Consider the following 18,660-nt stretch of genomic DNA (forward strand, 5'->3'; position numbering starts at 1 on the left):
AAAAACAGAATATCCTATCAAGCTCCTGCAGGGTTTTCTTTTATATTTTAACGCCCAACTGCAAGGTTTATTAAAAGGGACAAACTTTTTATATTAACGTTGTATGATTTTTTTTTTCCTTATCTCTATTATCAATAAAAACAAATGATCAACAATAAACAATTCACTTTTTATTTTTGAATAACCAAATACGGACATACTACATACATTTTCATAAAAAAAGTTGATTTATTTTACATTTTCGCCGCTTATTCGTTTCTACGGGCACACTCAGAAGATAATGAAGACAAAACTTTTTACGTAAAAAACTTTCGCCTATTCCCTTTAATTAAGCTGTGCAAGTGGACGTCGAAATATAAATGAAAACCATGTACTAGTCTCCATTAAATTTCAAGATTCCAAAAACTTTTTAATTCTTCTTAAGCATCGGAACATCTTGACTTTAAGCATAAAATAAACGAAAAAGTCGAAGCTTCTGAGAAATTCCACGAGCTGGCAGTGAATAAATACATTTAAATGCATCTTAATGGAAAAATAGTATTAAAAACGTTTTAAATTAAACTTCTGTACAGTTTGCATCAAACATTTTTTTATCTCAATACTTACTACCACCTCTAACCTCTAAATATATGCCAGTTTATCGAAATTCTTTTATTTATGTGTTTTAAATCGTAAATATGAAATCAGTAGCATTTTTTATGATGTATGGAATTATTTGTAATTCTTAATTATATATTTTATGTTGATTATTATTTCATTAAATGTTGGACAACTAAAAATTGAAACATGTTTAGCTTCTGCTCACATTTCTTGAGCCTTTGAAAGGAGACATACGAGCAGGTAGTGCCAACAAGAATTCTCACACATCATTTAACTATTAACAATTAATAACCTGTTTAATTTTTAATAATTTTAATAATTAATAATTAATAACCTGTTACGAGTAAAATACATAATGATACGGTGAAAACTGATAAATGAAATTTCAAAAGTGATAACGTATTTAATTAGAATATGTAAAGTCAGGAAGAAGGAATACATTACGAGAAGCAACCAGGTGAAATAAAGGAACTGGAATGAATGTTTCCAGAGAATGCTGTCGCAAATATATCCACAATAGCTGTCTTGGTTTTTCTAAGTATGTATGAAGGTTGATACGTATAAATTTTCTGTTTTTTGATTTGTACGACTAGGCCATTGTTGACGGAAACTCAAAAAAGGAATAGTTGCATTTGGGCCAATTTTAAACTTTCGCGGCCCAAACATAACTGGGACAAAGCTATCTTTAGCAATGAAAGAAGATTTGGTGTCTCTGTAAAACATTCCATAAGGATTGTCTCAAAAGGGCTGTAAAATGTCCACGGGCCGTCATAGTATGAGGTTGCATGTCGTTGTTTGGGAACTTTACAATTTACTGAAAGCACAGTAAACGTAGATTTCATGGAACATCCTCTCTTACCAAGTGCATCAAAGTTATATCCGTCTTAAATTTAATTAATTAATTTAGAAATTAATAATTTTAAAGTTATGTCACGTCCCTCTAGCAACCCGGATCTCAATTCAATGGACACACTTTGGCACAAAATAAAACAAAGCCTAAGAAATGATCCTCTGCGTACTTTAACACACCTGCGTGCTAAATTGCAAGAAATAAGAATTTTACCCCTGATTTCTGTGAAGGCCTAATTGATGCAATACAGATCAGGCTGTCATTAATACTAAGAAGTTGTTGAAAACTTGTTCCAATTTTTATATAGTAGTGCTCATAAAATATATAATTAAATCGTAAAAATATTTCCATACATCACAAAAAATATGGTTGATTTCATATTTACAATTTAAAAAAAGTAAACTGGCATTTTATTCGCAAACTGCTTGTTCCAATACAAAATTGTTGTAAGGTTATAATCCGGTGCCATTAAATTAAATTACCCGACGTATTCGTACCCCGCTCGAAATATAGAAACGCATCAGTCTTTCTCTTTTACAAAAATAACGTTCAACGACCGCGGAAATATGGCATCGGGCGCTTCGAACCCTCAGTTAAATGTTAGCGTTATAACCCTGCTGAATTAAAATACCGTCGTCGTCGACCAAAGCATCCCCGCTGTCGATTATCACAAAATCACTTTCCAAACTCATCCCCGCCTTCTCCGGCATGACGTTATTGTCGCCGAAACTCGCTATCCCATATTCCACGTTGTCCGTTCGTATCGGTTGTCCGTTCAGTAAACAATCGGAGTTCAAATTGTAGACGAATATCTCGGTCGAATTCAACGGCGTCGAAGGATACGACCGGGAAGAACTCGACTCTTTCGACGGGAAAGGTGACGGAGTGCACGGAACGGATCTTGCGGGCGGACATTTGTCCAAACCCATTTCGACGACATCCATGTCGTTCCTCAGTTGCAAGTGTTGGGCGAAGGAGGCGCCCTCTGGGCCACCGTTAACCAAATGCAAGCCGAATTCGGGCAATGCCTGATTACTGCTCGACAAATCCAAATTGAACGTTTCAATATTGTTATTATCGCACGTCTGCTCGTCCAATGAGTTCAGTATTTGTTTCACGTTATCGCTAGCTGTCTGGGAGCAAATTTCGCCGAAATCGGGACCCTCCTCCAGGAGTTCCGTTATTAACGCGTTGTCGCTGGGCATTTGGTGCAGAGGCACGGACTGGGACCTGATCCCCATGTCGGGCACGTAGTCCCTTCGTCCCGCGTAACCCGGTCGGTACGACACTTTGTTGTTCGCGTTCAACAGTTTCTGGAGGAGGGACTTGTTGTTGCTCAGCATCGGACTGACCGGTGCCGACATCGGCAAACAGGTAACGTTTACTTCGGCTGGTATTTCTAGACGTAGATCGAGCTCTTTTTTAGCGTGGGTATTTTTTACGCGAGGCACGGGGGTGTTCCTCGGACTCACGAACGGACTAGCGGTCGCGCTCGAACATTTCGACTGGGGCGAGATCGGGGTGAAATTGAAATGTTTTCCCTTCGCGTTGGGACTGGCGGAATCTTCGAAACTCACCCGTCTTCTGGCTGCGAGGCTCGGCGGGGTTTGTACGATTTGCAATGGAGGATTCGCGAATCCTCGATTCGATAACATCGGAGCCCGATTCTGGAGGGAACCGAGGCCTTCCTGTAGGCCGATGTTAGACCCTAAATCAGAAGGGACTCCTTGAACGGCGGTTTTTTTTTCCGATATGCCGTTCTGTTCGAGAAGTTGTCTCAACGTCGACAGTTTGTTAAAGTTTTCCGCGTCGCCGACACCGTTCGATTCGCTATTGCTGAAGTATTTGGATAACTCTTCTTCGTGTTGACTGTTGTTCGTACCTAAATTGTTTTGAACAATATAAACTCCGTTTCAAAATTAACACACCACTAACATTTTCTGACTTAAAAAAGTACTTCGTTCACATGATAATAATAATAAAATAAATAATAATAATAATAATAATAATAATTTCGGTTAGTTTTGTGGATTGGTTCGCTACTTCAATATTTAACACCTTGTTGCAAAAAGATGAATCGAGTCAGTCGTTAAGAGCATCAACTCTGCTAGAAGAGGTAAGATATATGCGTTGTCTGGCCAATTTACTAGGTGTTGATCATTGGTTAATTTTAGTGATTAGAAGATTTAGGGAAATCGAAATACACCGTAGAAAACGTGATCTGTGCAGAAAAAGGGCTACAAATCGAACTGAACAAGTAGTAAGGTTGCTACTTCACCGCTACTTAGTACACAGATCACACAGGTTAAGATTCGCTGGAAATCACACACAATGGACTGTGGATGACTGGAAGAAAGGTCACAAATGAAACTCGAGTGAGCCTAAAATCTCCAAATGGTCGTGATACAGTGTGGCACAGAGCTGGAGAACGATGTTATCATTGTACTATCTCTGTACTTTAAGGCCCGCAGAGCTAGTTCCTATTCGTCCTAGGTCCATAAATGCAGAATTCTACCTCGAAAACATTATTTAAGATCAAGTAATGCCGTTTGCAGCATTTATAGGAGACACATTTATTTTCATACAAAGATAATGCAGGCCCCACATTGCAAGAACCGAGAGCATATTTGTACTGCCTCAACTAGCCTGTAAGAGTTCGAGTGTATTGTTCTCTTAGAATGGAAAAACATTCCTCAAGCAACAATTCAAAATCTGATAATAAGCTTACCCTGATGAACGCAAGCAGTTTTAAGGGCTCGAGGAGGTTCCGGGCGTTATTGAAATTCTTTTTTTTTTTGTAAATGCGAAATTCTCTTTGTTCGTAAAGTAAATTTCTATAATTTTTAAGTTTTTGTACCTGATCTCCAAATTTCCTATAATTCTTTGAACTTAAATCAAAAATTAAATGATTGTTTAATTATCGTCGTTTATATTATGCTATGCAAAATAAAGAAGAAAGAAAGAAGAAAAACAAAGACATTTACAAAAATTCTAGTTGTGCGTTAATTTTGACTAGGAATTTTGTACATATGTACCTACACATCAAAGACAAAAAAAATAATTGTGTAAATAAATATTTCTTACCTAAATATTCATCCATGGCGTCTTTCGCAACATTGCTCACACTATCGAGTCGTTCCCGAGTCAGCGGAAAATCGTCAGTCACATCGTCAGATTCATCCAAATTACCATCGTCGCACTTGCCATCCTTAATATTATCTATCAGAGACGCAGAATGATTAATAAAATATGGTTCACAGAACTCCTTGTGATAATGTGGAACTTCGGCAAATAATTTCAGTGGCAATTATTCTGTTTAGAGACAATTCGCAATAATTTTTTAAATGCCAAAAAACATAAAATTGAAGTTTACGACAAATGTGTTGAACAAAATGGTTTTAAATACAGCAATATTTCAGAGAAAGTTTCTAAAACAAAGATAGTATAATCGCCTCTCTAAAAGGTTTGCACTTAGATCTAGAGCAAATAATGAGTACGTAATGATTAATTGGCCAAATTGGTTCTTCTTTGTAATTTGTAATAACGCAATTATCTCCTACGAAATATTAGGCATTATAAATTTTTATATTTCACCTAGAAGATCGTAGGCGGTCTCCGCTCTTCTCATATATGAATTTTAACAGTTTCCATTATCATAATCCGGCTTATAATAGAATAGTCACAATGGTCAACGGTCAAAGATATATTGTTTCAAGTTCTTTTAAGACTGAATTGTATATTTGAACTATGTACTCACTCCAAGGTTTTCAAAAAGTTTCACTTTTCACATGTGTGAAGTTCTATTACAGTAAATTTTTAAAAGTATTTTCATACTAGATTTGATGTTTTATAAATAAAAGTTTTATTGTTTATGTCTATGTCATTATTTTTGTAATTGCTGTATTGTAGTTTGTGTAGATGTGTTGTTTAGTTCAAATGAAGATTTATCCAAAAGAATATGATTTTTGTCCCTGGAGAATGCTATCAAAATTGTTTATTGACTTCTCTAGTTTGTGCTCAAAGGTTTCCTGAAATAAATCATAATTTCAGCACAGACATTTTTACGAGAATATGAAACTAGTTTCAGCAAACTGGAAGTGTCGCCGAGTTCGACGATTGGATTCGAGGAGATTTTTTTGGAGTTGCGGATTTTCCCGGGCAATACCGTCGTGCGTTCCTGGACGGGAATTTTGGATATTGCAAAGCAAAGCAAAGATTCACAACGCGCGCTGTTCTACGAAAGTTCCTGTTTATCGGATAATTGCCAAAATTCAGTTAGGCGTCCGTTTCCTTATCCGGAATCCACTAAACGGCACTTTCGGCCACAACCAATGCAATAAAACAGCAAAAACTATAAGTTCGCCTATTTTGCGAGAACACGAAGAGTTAGTTATAGGACAACTAACACTTAAACAATTCGATAATTAATTAAAAAATATGTTCCCTAGTATAGCCACTTAAAGTTGTTATTAGGATAAATTATGGGCCACAAAACTCAATTATTCTTAAGATTTTGGGATCAGAAACTTTATATATACACTTATTCTGTTTGTAAAATCCAAAAATTGTATGATATACATTGGATTTCATTTTTAAAAACGCACCTTGGATACTTTTAACACTTTTGGGACGACCTTTATAGTAATAAAGTAATTTTCAAAAGTAATAACTTTTTGAAAATCTTATATTTTGGCCACAATATTCTGTGCCATACAGCGTGAATAACCCTGTATATTAGTTTATATTTGCATTGGATTTTAGACTACTGGATCGACATTCGCTATCTGAATCGTAATCATCGCTTGCTTTTACTTATATAAAGTATAATAAATAAGTCAGACCCTTTTCTTTTTCTTTTGCCTTCTCCATGATAAGATTGGCATATCTGAGTGCTTTTGACTCTGAAATATTGGTTATTATTATTAGTTTTTAGTGTGTTTTCTATGCCCGACGCAATTCATTGCATTTATTTATTTTCTTTTTCACATTTTTCTTTTGTATTGTTACTGTTATTAACTAAGCTTTGCATAATATTATGTACTTATATTTGGATTCTTAAGAGGACACTGCTGTGAGTTTGTGTTCCAGAGAGCAAGTAAATAAATAAATAATTGTTTTATACATATTTAGTTTAGTTCTATTATCAGTTATCTCCGCCATGTCATATTATTACATTTATTGTGGATATTAATGTCTTTAATCTGTATATGTATAGAATTTTAACAGGAATAAAAGAAAGAAGAAGATTTACCTTTTACACTAGTTTCTACACAGTTTACTTCTTGAGATCGGTGGTCCGATGCGACCTGGCTCGGTTGCTTCGGCACAGCATTGTACATCGCAATATCACATGGTTGCAGTCTGGGCTGGATCGCTTTGTACTTTAGCTTACGGACGGGTCTCGCTTGGCCTTGACCATTTTGGCCGCCCATCAATTGAAGTTTCGGTACGGATGTCTTGTTGCAAGGCGAAGCCGAAACCGTGCAAGTTTTGTCCTGCCCATTTCCTGCACATTCATTCATTCTTGAGAAAATACATTCTTGGATTTATTAATATTGAGGGTTGAATTCATTAAAGTCATTGTGGTTTAGATTTTACTTCCTGCAACGTTTCACTAATCAAAACTGTATCACCAGCATCTGACAATTATACTTTGTATTTTATTTTCTAGTAATGAACTGATATATATATATATATATATATATATATATATATATATATATATATATATATATATATATATATATATATATATATATATATATATATATATATATATATGCCATACTGAAGATAAATTATAGGAGTTTGTAAGAAAAAATAATAATATATATGGTGTGCTATTTAAAAAATTCGATATTTTTCTGTTTAAAATGATCCAAATATATTCGGTTATTTTGAACACCTAGTAGCATCAAATTCAAATTCCGTTGCATATATCTTTTTTATGATCTTCGAATAACACTAATATCAAATATGAGTGATCTATCGACATAATGGAGCTATCGTATTTTTATATATATATATATATATATATATATATATATATATATATATATATATATATATATATATATAATAAATAGAAGTGAGTCTAAGACAGTTGCGGGACACCCAGATGAATCATTTGACCCTCACTCAAAATATTCCCCACTCTAACTTGTTATTTATGCTTTAAGTAGCTGCGAAAGACCTCCAACTCTTGAACATTTCAGAAAAAATAAAAGTGTAAATTTGGATATTGTTTTGGCGGGGTCTTATTGTATGATAGTTCGGCTTTAACAATTTGCATCTTTCATTAAAAATAATTACTTCTTACTTATTTACTTATTGGGGGTTACATTGTTTGCTTAAAGATATACTTAATCAAAGGAATATTTTATTATTTCACCACTCTTGTAATGTTTTTTTTTTGCGAATTTTTAAAGAGGAGACTTAAATTAAGGCTTGACTTAATAGTGTTAAAACAACCTTATACAACATTTCGAAGAAAGAAAGAGTACAGAGTGAGTCAACGATAGAGTAAAATAAACTAAAAACCGTCTGTTACTTTATCTACGCCTTCAACAAAATTGTTTTTCCCATTCATTTTTTAATCTTAACAGAGCCCTGCTGCCTAAAAGTTTTGTCATATCCTACTAATATTGTAGCAAAAGTCTTCAACAGAAAGAAGAGTAATTATTAGAAGGGTTAAAATAAATCGAAAAGTATTAAAAATAGGTATATGCCATACTGAAGATAAATTATAGGAGTTTGTAAGAAAAAATAATAAAAAAAAAATAAAAATTCGATATTTTTCTGTTTAAAATGATCCAAATATATTCGGTTATTTTGAATACCTAGTAGCATCAAATTCAAATTCCGTTGCATATATGTTTTTTATCATCTTCGAATAACACTAATATCAAATATGAGTGATCTATCGACATAATGGAGCTATCGTATTTTTATCTGCATGGCTCACATGAATGTAACTTTTAAGAGTTTCCTTGTTGTAGTTAAGTTACCAGATTAACTCCTGATAAAAACTGAACTGAACTGAGAATTATTAAATTTGAAGTAAATATAGTTGAAATTTTAAAAAAAGAAAAAATATTATTGTTCAATTATTGAAATTCTCCTATTAGTTTGATCTTGGGGTAATCTGTTTAATACATCTTTTGCAGACTAAGTTATTTTTCCATAAAATATGTTGTTTGTTGTTGCCTACTTTTTTCGGCAACAATATCCATTATTATTTGCAGAAATTTTTAAATTAATTCTTAACTAATTCTTTGCGAACAAAATTTATAATAATATATAGTTGTTATTTTTGCTTTTGTCTTGAAATGTTTGTCAAATCGCAGGACACTTGATTCAATAACTTTTATTGGACGAGAAAGAGCAATGGACTGTAAAATTGAAGCTAGAAATAACGCGGCGATTCAAAAAATAATATATTAATGTAACGAGACGAAAAATGACAATCTCTTTTCTTCTTGGCCTACCTTGATGTAGCTTTGGCTGTTGACCGGCACAATTTCGCAATACTTGACGGCCCTCGAGATTTTAATTCTGGCACGCGGAAAATGCCCTCACGTTGGTCTCTACCTGAGTCGTACTAGTTCCGATCACAGCGGAGTACGACACCCGAGCGATAACGAGTTTTTTCTGGCCATATACCCATTGAGATTGTCACCAAAATACGCGGAGAATATAACCGTAGCAATTAATTAAATGAAAACCAAATTGAATTCGTTCGATATAAAAATTCCCCAATTACAAAAATTAACGAGGAAAAATAAAACAAAACAATTCCGATTGGACGGAACATTTGTAATTGTAAGTTATGGTGTAGTAGTATTTTCCAAGCTAAATAATAAATGATTAAAATAGGTTTAGTAGTAAAGAAACATATATAGAAAAAATTCTATGTTCAAGCTTCCCCATAAGCTCCTTCCACTGTGCGTCGCAGTGCTCAAGGGCTCCTAACAGATTTTTACGAGGCACTGTGTCAAACGCCCTCGTAAAATCCCAAAAGGCCCCCAAGCATTTTTTGTTCCTATTTAATACAGTTTTAATAGAGTCAACTAGTCTAAAAATAACATAAGTGGTGCTAAGGCAAAATGATGTCCATTCAATGTTTTGTGTCTTATGAAAAAGCTGATTCAGAAATTGCTTGAACAGTTTAACAAATGTGGTTATCAAGCCTATTGGGCGAAAATTATTAATTTCTGTTTTGTTGCATGGTTTATATATTGGGACTACTATTGATTTTTTAAACTAATTTGGAACTTTTCCTCGTGTAAAGATCAGGTTTACATATACCAGAGTACTAATAATATTTGAGTGATGATCTGCTACGAGTTTTGCACCAATGTCGTCATATCCCGGAGAACTTAGGGATATTATATTTAAAATAAATTCATTTTTATTAACTGACTTAAAAAACATACGAGGAACATTTGAGATTCTTCAGTTACAAGGTATTTTTATTTTGGGTGTCATTTGTTGTTCAAAATAATTATTACAGTAGTTTAGCATCTGTTTTTATTTTTACTCAAATATGTAGCTTCATTTATTATGTTATATAATTATTTCATGCCATTTTTGTTACTATTTACGACATCATGGAATATCTTAATAGCTTTAACTTTGTTAAGTTGCTTCTATATACCCGTTGTACCACTACCAGGCAACGAGGTGCAATATTAGGGAAACCCACTATCCTTGAAATGAAAAACAAAAATTATTAAGTGAATCGGTTAAGAGAAAATGCTGGAATTATTTTCGAGTTTGTGAATTTTTGGATTTTAAAACTTGGCAACACAAAAAATATGATTAAGTGAGTATTATTTTAAAGCTTAGACAAATGCAAATCATTTTTGATTATTGCTGTTTTCGTTATCTCTGCCATTAGTGTGGTGGAGTGTTCAAATATTTTCTTAAATAAATATCTGTCACTTCAAACTGCCTTTTCATAAACTTGACACTTGCATTTTTTTCAATATGTCCGAAACCTTTATAAAATGTTTAACAAGTGCCATGAAAGATTGCCGCATGTAACAGACATCTTTGAATACCCAATGAATCATTTGCTGGACTCATCAAGGTCATATAAATTATGAAAGTTTCCCATATATATCTTATTTGTCGGACTTTTCTTTTTTTGCTTTTTCCGAATATTTTCCAAAAATACTATCAGATAGTTGTACATTTCTCTCGAGCGTCAATCTGAAGTTACATTTTTTTACCGGAATTTGTACGAATCACTCTCTTTGACAGATCTCTCAAGATGAACGCGCTCTGGTCGCTGTTGTCCGTAGGAACTAATCAATGGTTGGCGACTAAATTTATTAACTAATGACGTATTTAAGTTGTAAACTGTAAAAAAAAAACTTTTAAAAATTGCCATGAAAATAAATTTGGTTTTTATCTCATTAATCGCTATCCATCGTTCACATTGATATTTGATGCTTGCCAAAGTATGTTGATTGCCTACGATCTAAATTATTTTTGTTTTTTTGTTAAGTGGAAATTTTTCTCAAAACATAACTTTTTTTTAGCAATAAGTTTTTTATTCACAGTTTAGGTTACGGTTGCTTATTGGACTATCTAATGATACGAAAAAGTCACATCGTTTCAATTGTTCTCTTTTGCAGCAATTTTGAACTTCAAGTTTATTCAAATGTTCAAACACCCCCCTCAACTTTCTTTGCAGAGTTGGAGCTAACAGCATTAAACAATAAAGATTTCTATTTCTCTCTATTTCAAACAATGGTTAGCATTAGAATTTCTTATAGAAACGGAGATTTAAAATTCAAGACAATTGCGCCTGATGGCAATTTCCAGCACTTTATTTTGGCATATTTACTTAAGATTTTTTTTCTAATGCAGTACCTCGTTGCTGTTTTTGGGACACCCGGAATTTAATAGGTATCAATAAGTTGGTATTTTTTAATTTTTCTTTTCAGTCGATCAAGGTGTTTTCTGATGGTTATAACAGAATTTCTAATCTCCAACATTACTTCCTGTATTTGCTTAATTTTCCGACCTGACCAAGTCAAAATGACTAATAGTCTTTGCAATAGGCTGTGGTATATCTCTTTTTTTTTACTAACTCATAATTTATTAGGGTAGTGATCCGTTTTGTTGTTTATAACTGCAGAATACAGATTTCAATTGATATTATTGTGATTTGGTTTAACCAAGATGTGATCTGTAACTGTTTGCAATAACTAACACCGTATATAATTTTGATACTAACCGATATTATTATTTGCTCCATCGTTTACCGGTTTCTGGAAACTCTTGAAGTCAGGTAACGCTGGGAATTGAGTCAATTCTGATTTATCACAGATAGTTTTGCCCTGAGTGGGACTGACACTGGTGCTACTGCTGCCACTGCTGCTCGCTGTACTGCATTCGCTGCTTCCCATACCCGGTGCGCCGCCCAACGAAGCAGGATCTATCGGAGTGGCGCCCAGACTTTGGGATCTGCACTTTTTGCTACCCGGCTTTACCTCCACTTTTACCGCCGGCTAAAACGCGACCAACGCTAACATCAAAACATAACTAAATGAAAATGAGATTACTTGAATTTTTCTCTTCCTCTCTTTCCCTTCCGTTTTTTGTTGAATTTTCTTTTGCAGTTGCAATTGCGCCTCCCTGTGTTTGTTTAAATTTTTCGTTGCGCTATCTTCACCTTAAAACATTTTCATTAATTAAATAATTAAAACAACCATCAATGAGTTTGAACTAGGAATTAATGAATGAGGAGTTTATTAGCAAATTGCTGCAAATATTACAAGTAACAGTTTTTTTATATTTAAACTCATTACTTATGCTATTTTTTCTATATTAGTGAAAATTAACTTTTATAAAAAATAATTACATTTCTTTTGTTAGGGGTTGGGTCTTTCTGGACATTTTGCGTTAATCAAATAAGTTCTCATTCTGCTTCCATATCTAATAAAAATTAAAATTTCAATTCTGCGTTTCATTTAGATGCGTCATATTCACTTTCTTTAGTGACAGAAATGTAATTTTACCAATTTAAGAACTTTACTGGTACTAGCTACTTACAACATTAAATTTCTGTTTTTTATTCTTTTGCTCATAAAAAGTAACAAATAGGTATAGCATACACTACATGAATGCCTGAAATTTGACGCAAAATTCGAAAATGGATTTTAAAAAAATGGTGTTTTAAAAAAGGAACTTGATATCGACATCTACTTTTTAATCCACCCTGTATATTTTCAATTTACTAAACTGAAAAAAAATATTTTCTTGAAATCCAATACTTGATTTTTAAATGAAGTTGTTCCATATTTTAACCGATCACTTAATAAATAAATAAATAAAACGCAAAATTTGCAGTTTCTTTTTTAATCTATTATTACATATCACCCCTTTGTTTTTTTTTTTCGGTATTTAAAAATAATTTATTATAGTCCAGCCAATTTTCTAATTTACATAATAACCTTTGCATATTCTTTTATGCATCACTACCAGAATCTCCAGAATTGAGAAAACAGTATCATCAGCGAACAAATTGATGATTACATCATTATCATTTATATACATATATAGACAAATAAAGCAGCTTAACAATTTACCTTGAGGCTTTAAATTAGCAGAAAATCAAGCCACTAGATTAAAAAGACGAATTAGCGTACGCGGTCTGTGATGTATAGCAAGAAGGTAGAGGCTAAAAAATAAAATATTGGCTAAATTGCTTTTAAACCTGCATTTCACAAAAGTGCGGGTTCTAGTATTAAACTTAAACATGTTGATGAACTTCTTATAAATTTTGCTTAGAAGCGATTTTTGCTCCTATAACTTTTCTTTCTTTTTTAAACTAACTTAACTGAACAAGCACTTAACTTGAACAAACAATTATTTTTATGGTTCAATGGTTGAATATCTCCAATAGATTCTGATTGCAATTATATTACTCACTTTATATTTTATTCCACTTGTTTCCGAGATATTGGCAAAAATAGAAAATTTTCATCTAATTTCGAAGAGTGGAGTGACTAACAGTTAAAGTCATCCTTGTATTTGGCATATTACTATGCAATATTTATTAATACTGCTAAATTATTGACACAGTTATGAGTACATATTAGCAAAATTGTGTTTTGCCAATTTAGCATCTGTGGAGGAAGTGTAGTATTCTTCAAGTATACTATCAGAATAATAAAAGGCTAACTATTACGCGTGCGTCTTCAGTATATTAGACTTTCTCCAGAGCGACGAGTTCCTTTCAAATAGATATGCAAGGCAAGAAATTTTAAGTACATTTTAAGTAATGTTCTAAATATAATAAAAATAAAAAGTATGACGTATCAAAAACTATGTCGGAATATACGTATTTTGAAAATAAAACAAATATATTAAAGTTCCTTGAAACACATCTGGCTTCTGTTACACATGAAGGAATATAATTACAACTTCTAAGCTTAGTAAAGAACAATGCCACAGGAGAATACATTTCATTTTGGAATTTGTAAATAGATATAACAAACAAAGATGTAATAGACAAAATGCGTGATACCGGTTTATGAATAATCTTAGGCAAATGCATGAAATAAAAACTCAGGGGAAGCAGTCATTTAATGTTTGGTATGGTGTTATAGACACACATATTTTAGTTATGGTAGAACAAAAATTAGCTGAACATTATTTACATCTCTTAGAACACAATATAACACGATATATGGCGGCAAGATGATGCCCCTTCACATCATTCAGATCAAAAACGATCTTTCTAAGTATGGAATATCTTGGTTGATTACCCAACAGCTCGGACTTGACATTAATGGATTTCTTTTTTTGGGATTACATAAAAAATTAGGTGCACTGAACTTCTAATAAAATTGTGGAACTTTGGCAAATAATTACCCTAACAATCAATCAGTTATGAGACAATTATACAGACAAAAATAAAACTTTCCAAGATAAATTGAAGCCACTTGCGCCCCCAACCAATTACCTTTAGGATGGGTCTCTGCAACAGATGTTAACTGATTGGCCGCTTCCGTACCAATGCCAATGGAACAATTCCGAATCAAGTAGTGAGCCAAAGACTGCAAAGATGAAAACTGAATGCCCAGTTGCTGCTGGGACCACTCCTTGACAATTAACCAGGCGGCGTAGGTAACACTGTTATGTGTGAAGGGTGGTTCTGCTAACTGAAAACGCAACGCATATTAATAAGGCAATTTTGAGCTGTGTTGGCATAAAGATTGTAACCTACCAACGGCTTTTCAGACAAATCTGGTAATCTGGGAGGATTTAAGCTGACACGTCTTCGTAGACCCGAGTAACAATATTTTGAATTACCTCTCTGACCCAATCTTCTAGCTCTCACCTTTGGAAAAACCTGTTTCATTACTTTCCCAAAATCTGCTTGGGACAGAGGTTTTATATTGTTATCTTCACAAAACTGCCTAAAAAGAAGCCATCCCCAATTGTAATGTTTAGAGATAAACTATGTGTTAACGTAAATGATGAAATAGACTCCTAAAACAGATTGCTTGAGTTTTCCATTAAATTGTATTCATTCTATTATTAAAATTGCTCTTTTATTAAGATTGTAACAAAATGCTGCTTTTGGGAACCACAATTTGATTTGAAACCTCAAATGCATTTTATTCATTTCTATTTTGTTAATAGTTTTACGTCCGTAATTAGAGGAATTCTTATGGCATCAAAACTTTATCGATGGGTTCTCAGGATTCTCCAGTTTATATATTTTTAATAATCACTATGTATATTAATGTCAAAATATTTTTAGACCAATTATCTTGATATTCTGGAAGCCAGACAGTCTTGTCAGTCCAAACCGCTAAAATACAAAGGTATAATAAAAGATAAGCTGCATTGTGAAGTTTGAAGAGGTTTAATATCTAACCACTTCACTTAAAAAGTTAAATTTTCGTAGGGTTTATTTCCACCGTGAGATGAATTTATAACCTTGAACTAACTGCATCTCCGAGAGATAAATATCTGAAAGCTGATTATGTGTAAGCTCCTTATATGAGTATCTTCAACAAAAAAGTGAATTGTTTTGCCTGCGGCAACTTTACTTATTGATTTTAGTTTCGTTTTACATCCTCCTACATATACATGTTTTTTGATGAATAATTTAACTCTTCACTGAATTAATCAAACATTAAAAAGTGCCACAATTGTATTTATTAATGACCGTTGTTCATTGTTTTTTTTAAATTTCTGTACTGAAGAACTACTAGTGAATGTTGCATTCTTATTATAATAAACTTGCTTAGAAGTATAAGTAGAAGTATGAAGTAGAACAATTTAAAAATGGACAAAACAAAGTCCTTCATGTTAGTATGAATTATTCAATTTTATTTCATTAACATTATAAACTGTTTAATACAAAGCTTAACTTATACTTACTTCTAATTTGTCAAAGAAACTTCCGCAGGCTACTGTATTATTATTTAGCGAAACATCAGCAAGTTGAATTTATCAACAACCACTTATATTTGTGTATCTTTAATATTTCATCACTAAAATAATTGTTTCCTAACAGTATATGAGGTCAGGTGAAAAAGTTATGAGATCATGCCCTATTTTTCTAATTGGAACAGTCTGTATATTATTTTTATTATTATTGAGAATGATGAGAGATTATTAAAAATATATAATTCTTGTATTCCATAATTTTTTCCATAATTTATTTTACTTTTACAATACTAGGTAGTACTCAATAGCAATCTGTTAAAAACAATAAAGCAAATTAACCAAGTGACCAATGAATAAGTGATAAAATTATGTTATTAACAATATGGAAACTTACTCATATTCATTGTAAACCTCTTTTTTCGGCAATGAAATGTTCTGATCCTCCTCCAAATGAGTCTGAATCCACACAATGGTACGATAGATTTCCGACCTAGTACCTAACGGATTAAGTGTTTGTCTGAAAGGGTCCACTATGTTGGAAATTTCCGAAGGTAATTTAAGGTATAAAAAATATTTTTCATTTTGGGACAATGTCTTAATTTGTGCCAGAATAATCTGAATCGTTTGTTTCCCCTTTTCGCTGAAACGGGAAAATTTAATTAAAAATATGTAAACACTGAAGTCATCAATGTTTATATGATGTACAACATAACATCTGATGCCATAATTAACTGGGCATAAATTTTTCAGTCTTTACCTAATTACAGCCGTAACTGAATTGAATTCGTTAATAACATCTTGCATAAAGTCGCATTTTGAATCGGGATCTTCTTTGATGCAAGAGTTTTGCAGAACATCGTTTTCGGCTGAATATTTTGAGTTGCCATTGTTTAAAGTCTGGGCAGTTCTTTCCATATTTGTCGCCACAGATTGTTGATAATCGGCCTGCCATTGTTCATTTTCCATTGTCGCCGGCAAGCGCGCAATAAATTTCAGTAACTTCAGAATTTAACTGCACTATTGTTACACACTTTTCCGGCTCCAAAGTTCCGACGGCACCGGATCATTTTATTGTCAAATCAGTCAAATCAGCTGGTTTCAATGGCCGACGACAAGCAGCCTGCTGATGTTTTATCTCCGGCAATTCTAGGAAACCAGCGGGGGGACAAAATACAGAATACTAAAATATTGATACTTTTTTTGCACGGTTTTCGCCATCTATTGGAAACGCAAAACAAAAATAATAATACTGGTAGATCGTTTTTCCTTTAGATGGCGCATCATCAGCAAAGTCATCATTAGAATTAGAATATCAATTGATCCAATCTATTGCTTGAATCATATGGTTATTAGATGATATAGTGGCTCTACCACGGTAAAAATTGATGAAAATCGATATTTTCGTGCAAATGCATTTCACTCACTAACCTGCACTTTACGCCATTTTCTTATAAACAGCGATTTCCGTACATTTAACTCGTTTTCACACAATATTTAACGAGAAATTGGCATATTTTAACTTCGGTAAAAATGACGCACCCATACTTATTGACGATCTGTCACCGGCCATGTTGGTTATTAAATGCCGCAAGGTCATTAGTTAAAACGAAATTTTAATTGGGAATATGAATTTTTCTCACAACTTATTATATGCGTGGTAAAACCATTTTTGCATAGTTTAGCCATTTAACACCAACAAAAGCTAAAAGGTATCGTTTATTATATTAAAATTTAAAAAACATTTAAAAACATCCATCCATCAAAATAATCAAGCCCATTTTAGAACTGCATCGTGCAAAATTGCCAGTTAAAAATACATGCATTTTTATTTGCTAAAAATACATGTAGATATTACATCGTATCTCCCGGACTTTTTTTTATTACGCTTTATTTGGCTACTGTTTCATAAGGTAATTTGGCCGGCTTACAACCAGGTTTTAGAATTTTAAACAAATTTCTATCACACCTAAGACTCCTGGTGCGAATCGAATCGCATCCACAACGACTACCCGGCTTGGAATTTCTTTTTCTTCTTCCTTCCGACTTGCAAGATTTCTACCACGGTTGCGTAACACACACAGATAAAAGAAATTTTTACCATGGTACCAGAGTTTCATTTTCATGGTTTTTGTGTTTTTCCGTGCTTCAGTTGACGGTTGGGAAGTCTATTTTATTTATTATATATTTCCAGATCAATATTCTCGATTGTATTACGAAAGAAGAATAGCTCGATTTAGTTTTAGAATAATAACAATTGGTGCTTGTAACTTGATGTTGTAAATAAGCAATTGCCTTTATACAGCAATCTGCTCATTAAGTTTATTTGGGAGTTGGTGAGTTATTTTTGCCAGAAATTAAAGTGTGTAAGAATGAGAGTTCTCTTGTAGTGTTCTATAGTATAGGCATGTATCAATCAGGTCATGTCTTATACCGAATTGGAACAAGGATATCAAGGTCTTCGTAAGGCTACATACAGACCAACACAGTTCTATGTAGGAGCAGTAAGTTACATCAATTAGGTTTTATATTGTTATATGGTCCTTTTGCATTGAGCAATCACTATGGATGAGGCCCATATTCCCTCAGTTATTATTCAAGATGTTGATGAACCATCACTTGTGCCATCTTGCTGGCATATGGTATTTTGCACTACTTTTTAGTTTTATCTCGTTTTGATTAGTTTGTCTTTTAAGGATATGCTAAAAATTGATTAATAAACAACTAATTTATAATATTCATCTGCATGCACATTAATACCATACATGATGAAAATACATAGATTCGCTTATTTT

General features: G+C 33.1%; 2 protein-coding genes across 2 annotated transcripts in view; one reads left to right on the plus strand and one right to left on the minus strand.

Annotated features, from left to right (window-relative positions):
* On the minus strand, positions 1–17,319 carry LOC132708348 (uncharacterized). The gene is made up of 9 exons (XM_060680635.1): positions 16,626–17,319; positions 16,263–16,508; positions 14,694–14,886; positions 14,430–14,628; positions 12,025–12,134; positions 11,697–11,970; positions 6,702–6,956; positions 4,535–4,669; positions 1–3,332 (listed from the first exon to the last, which is right to left on the minus strand). Exons 1-9 carry the CDS (start codon positions 16,832–16,834, stop codon positions 2,044–2,046), a joined length of 2,910 nt encoding a protein of 969 aa, XP_060536618.1. The 5' UTR covers positions 16,835–17,319; the 3' UTR covers positions 1–2,043.
* A 693-nt stretch (positions 17,320–18,012) lies between these two features.
* The window catches only part of LOC132708170 (inositol hexakisphosphate and diphosphoinositol-pentakisphosphate kinase), a 54,489-nt gene continuing 53,841 nt past the window's right edge, over positions 18,013–18,660 (plus strand). The window contains exons 1-2 of the mRNA XM_060680318.1: positions 18,013–18,201; positions 18,256–18,369. Coding sequence (XP_060536301.1) covers positions 18,289–18,369 — 81 coding nt within the window. The 5' untranslated portion in view covers positions 18,013–18,201; positions 18,256–18,288. The remainder of the gene's footprint in view (positions 18,202–18,255; positions 18,370–18,660) is intronic.

The sequence above is a fragment of the Cylas formicarius genome, unplaced genomic scaffold, assembly GCF_029955315.1.
Source record: "Cylas formicarius isolate icCylForm1 unplaced genomic scaffold, icCylForm1.1 PGA_scaffold_10__41_contigs__length_53128322, whole genome shotgun sequence".
In the NCBI taxonomy this organism is placed as follows: Eukaryota; Metazoa; Arthropoda; class Insecta; order Coleoptera; family Brentidae; genus Cylas; species Cylas formicarius.

Bases quoted from the DNA above. Each gene is read 5' to 3' on its own strand.
- LOC132708348 (XM_060680635.1), bottom strand. From the start codon at position 16,834: ATGGAAAATGAACAATGGCAGGCCGATTATCAACAATCTGTGGCGACA. The intron at 16,509-16,625 runs GTAAAGACTGAA...TTCCCGTTTCAG, and splicing joins TCAGTTACGGCTGTAATTAG to CGAAAAGGGGAAACAAACGA. The intron at 12,135-14,429 runs GTAATTGGTTGG...AAATGTTTTAAG, and splicing joins TGCAGAGACCCATCCTAAAG to GTGAAGATAGCGCAACGAAA.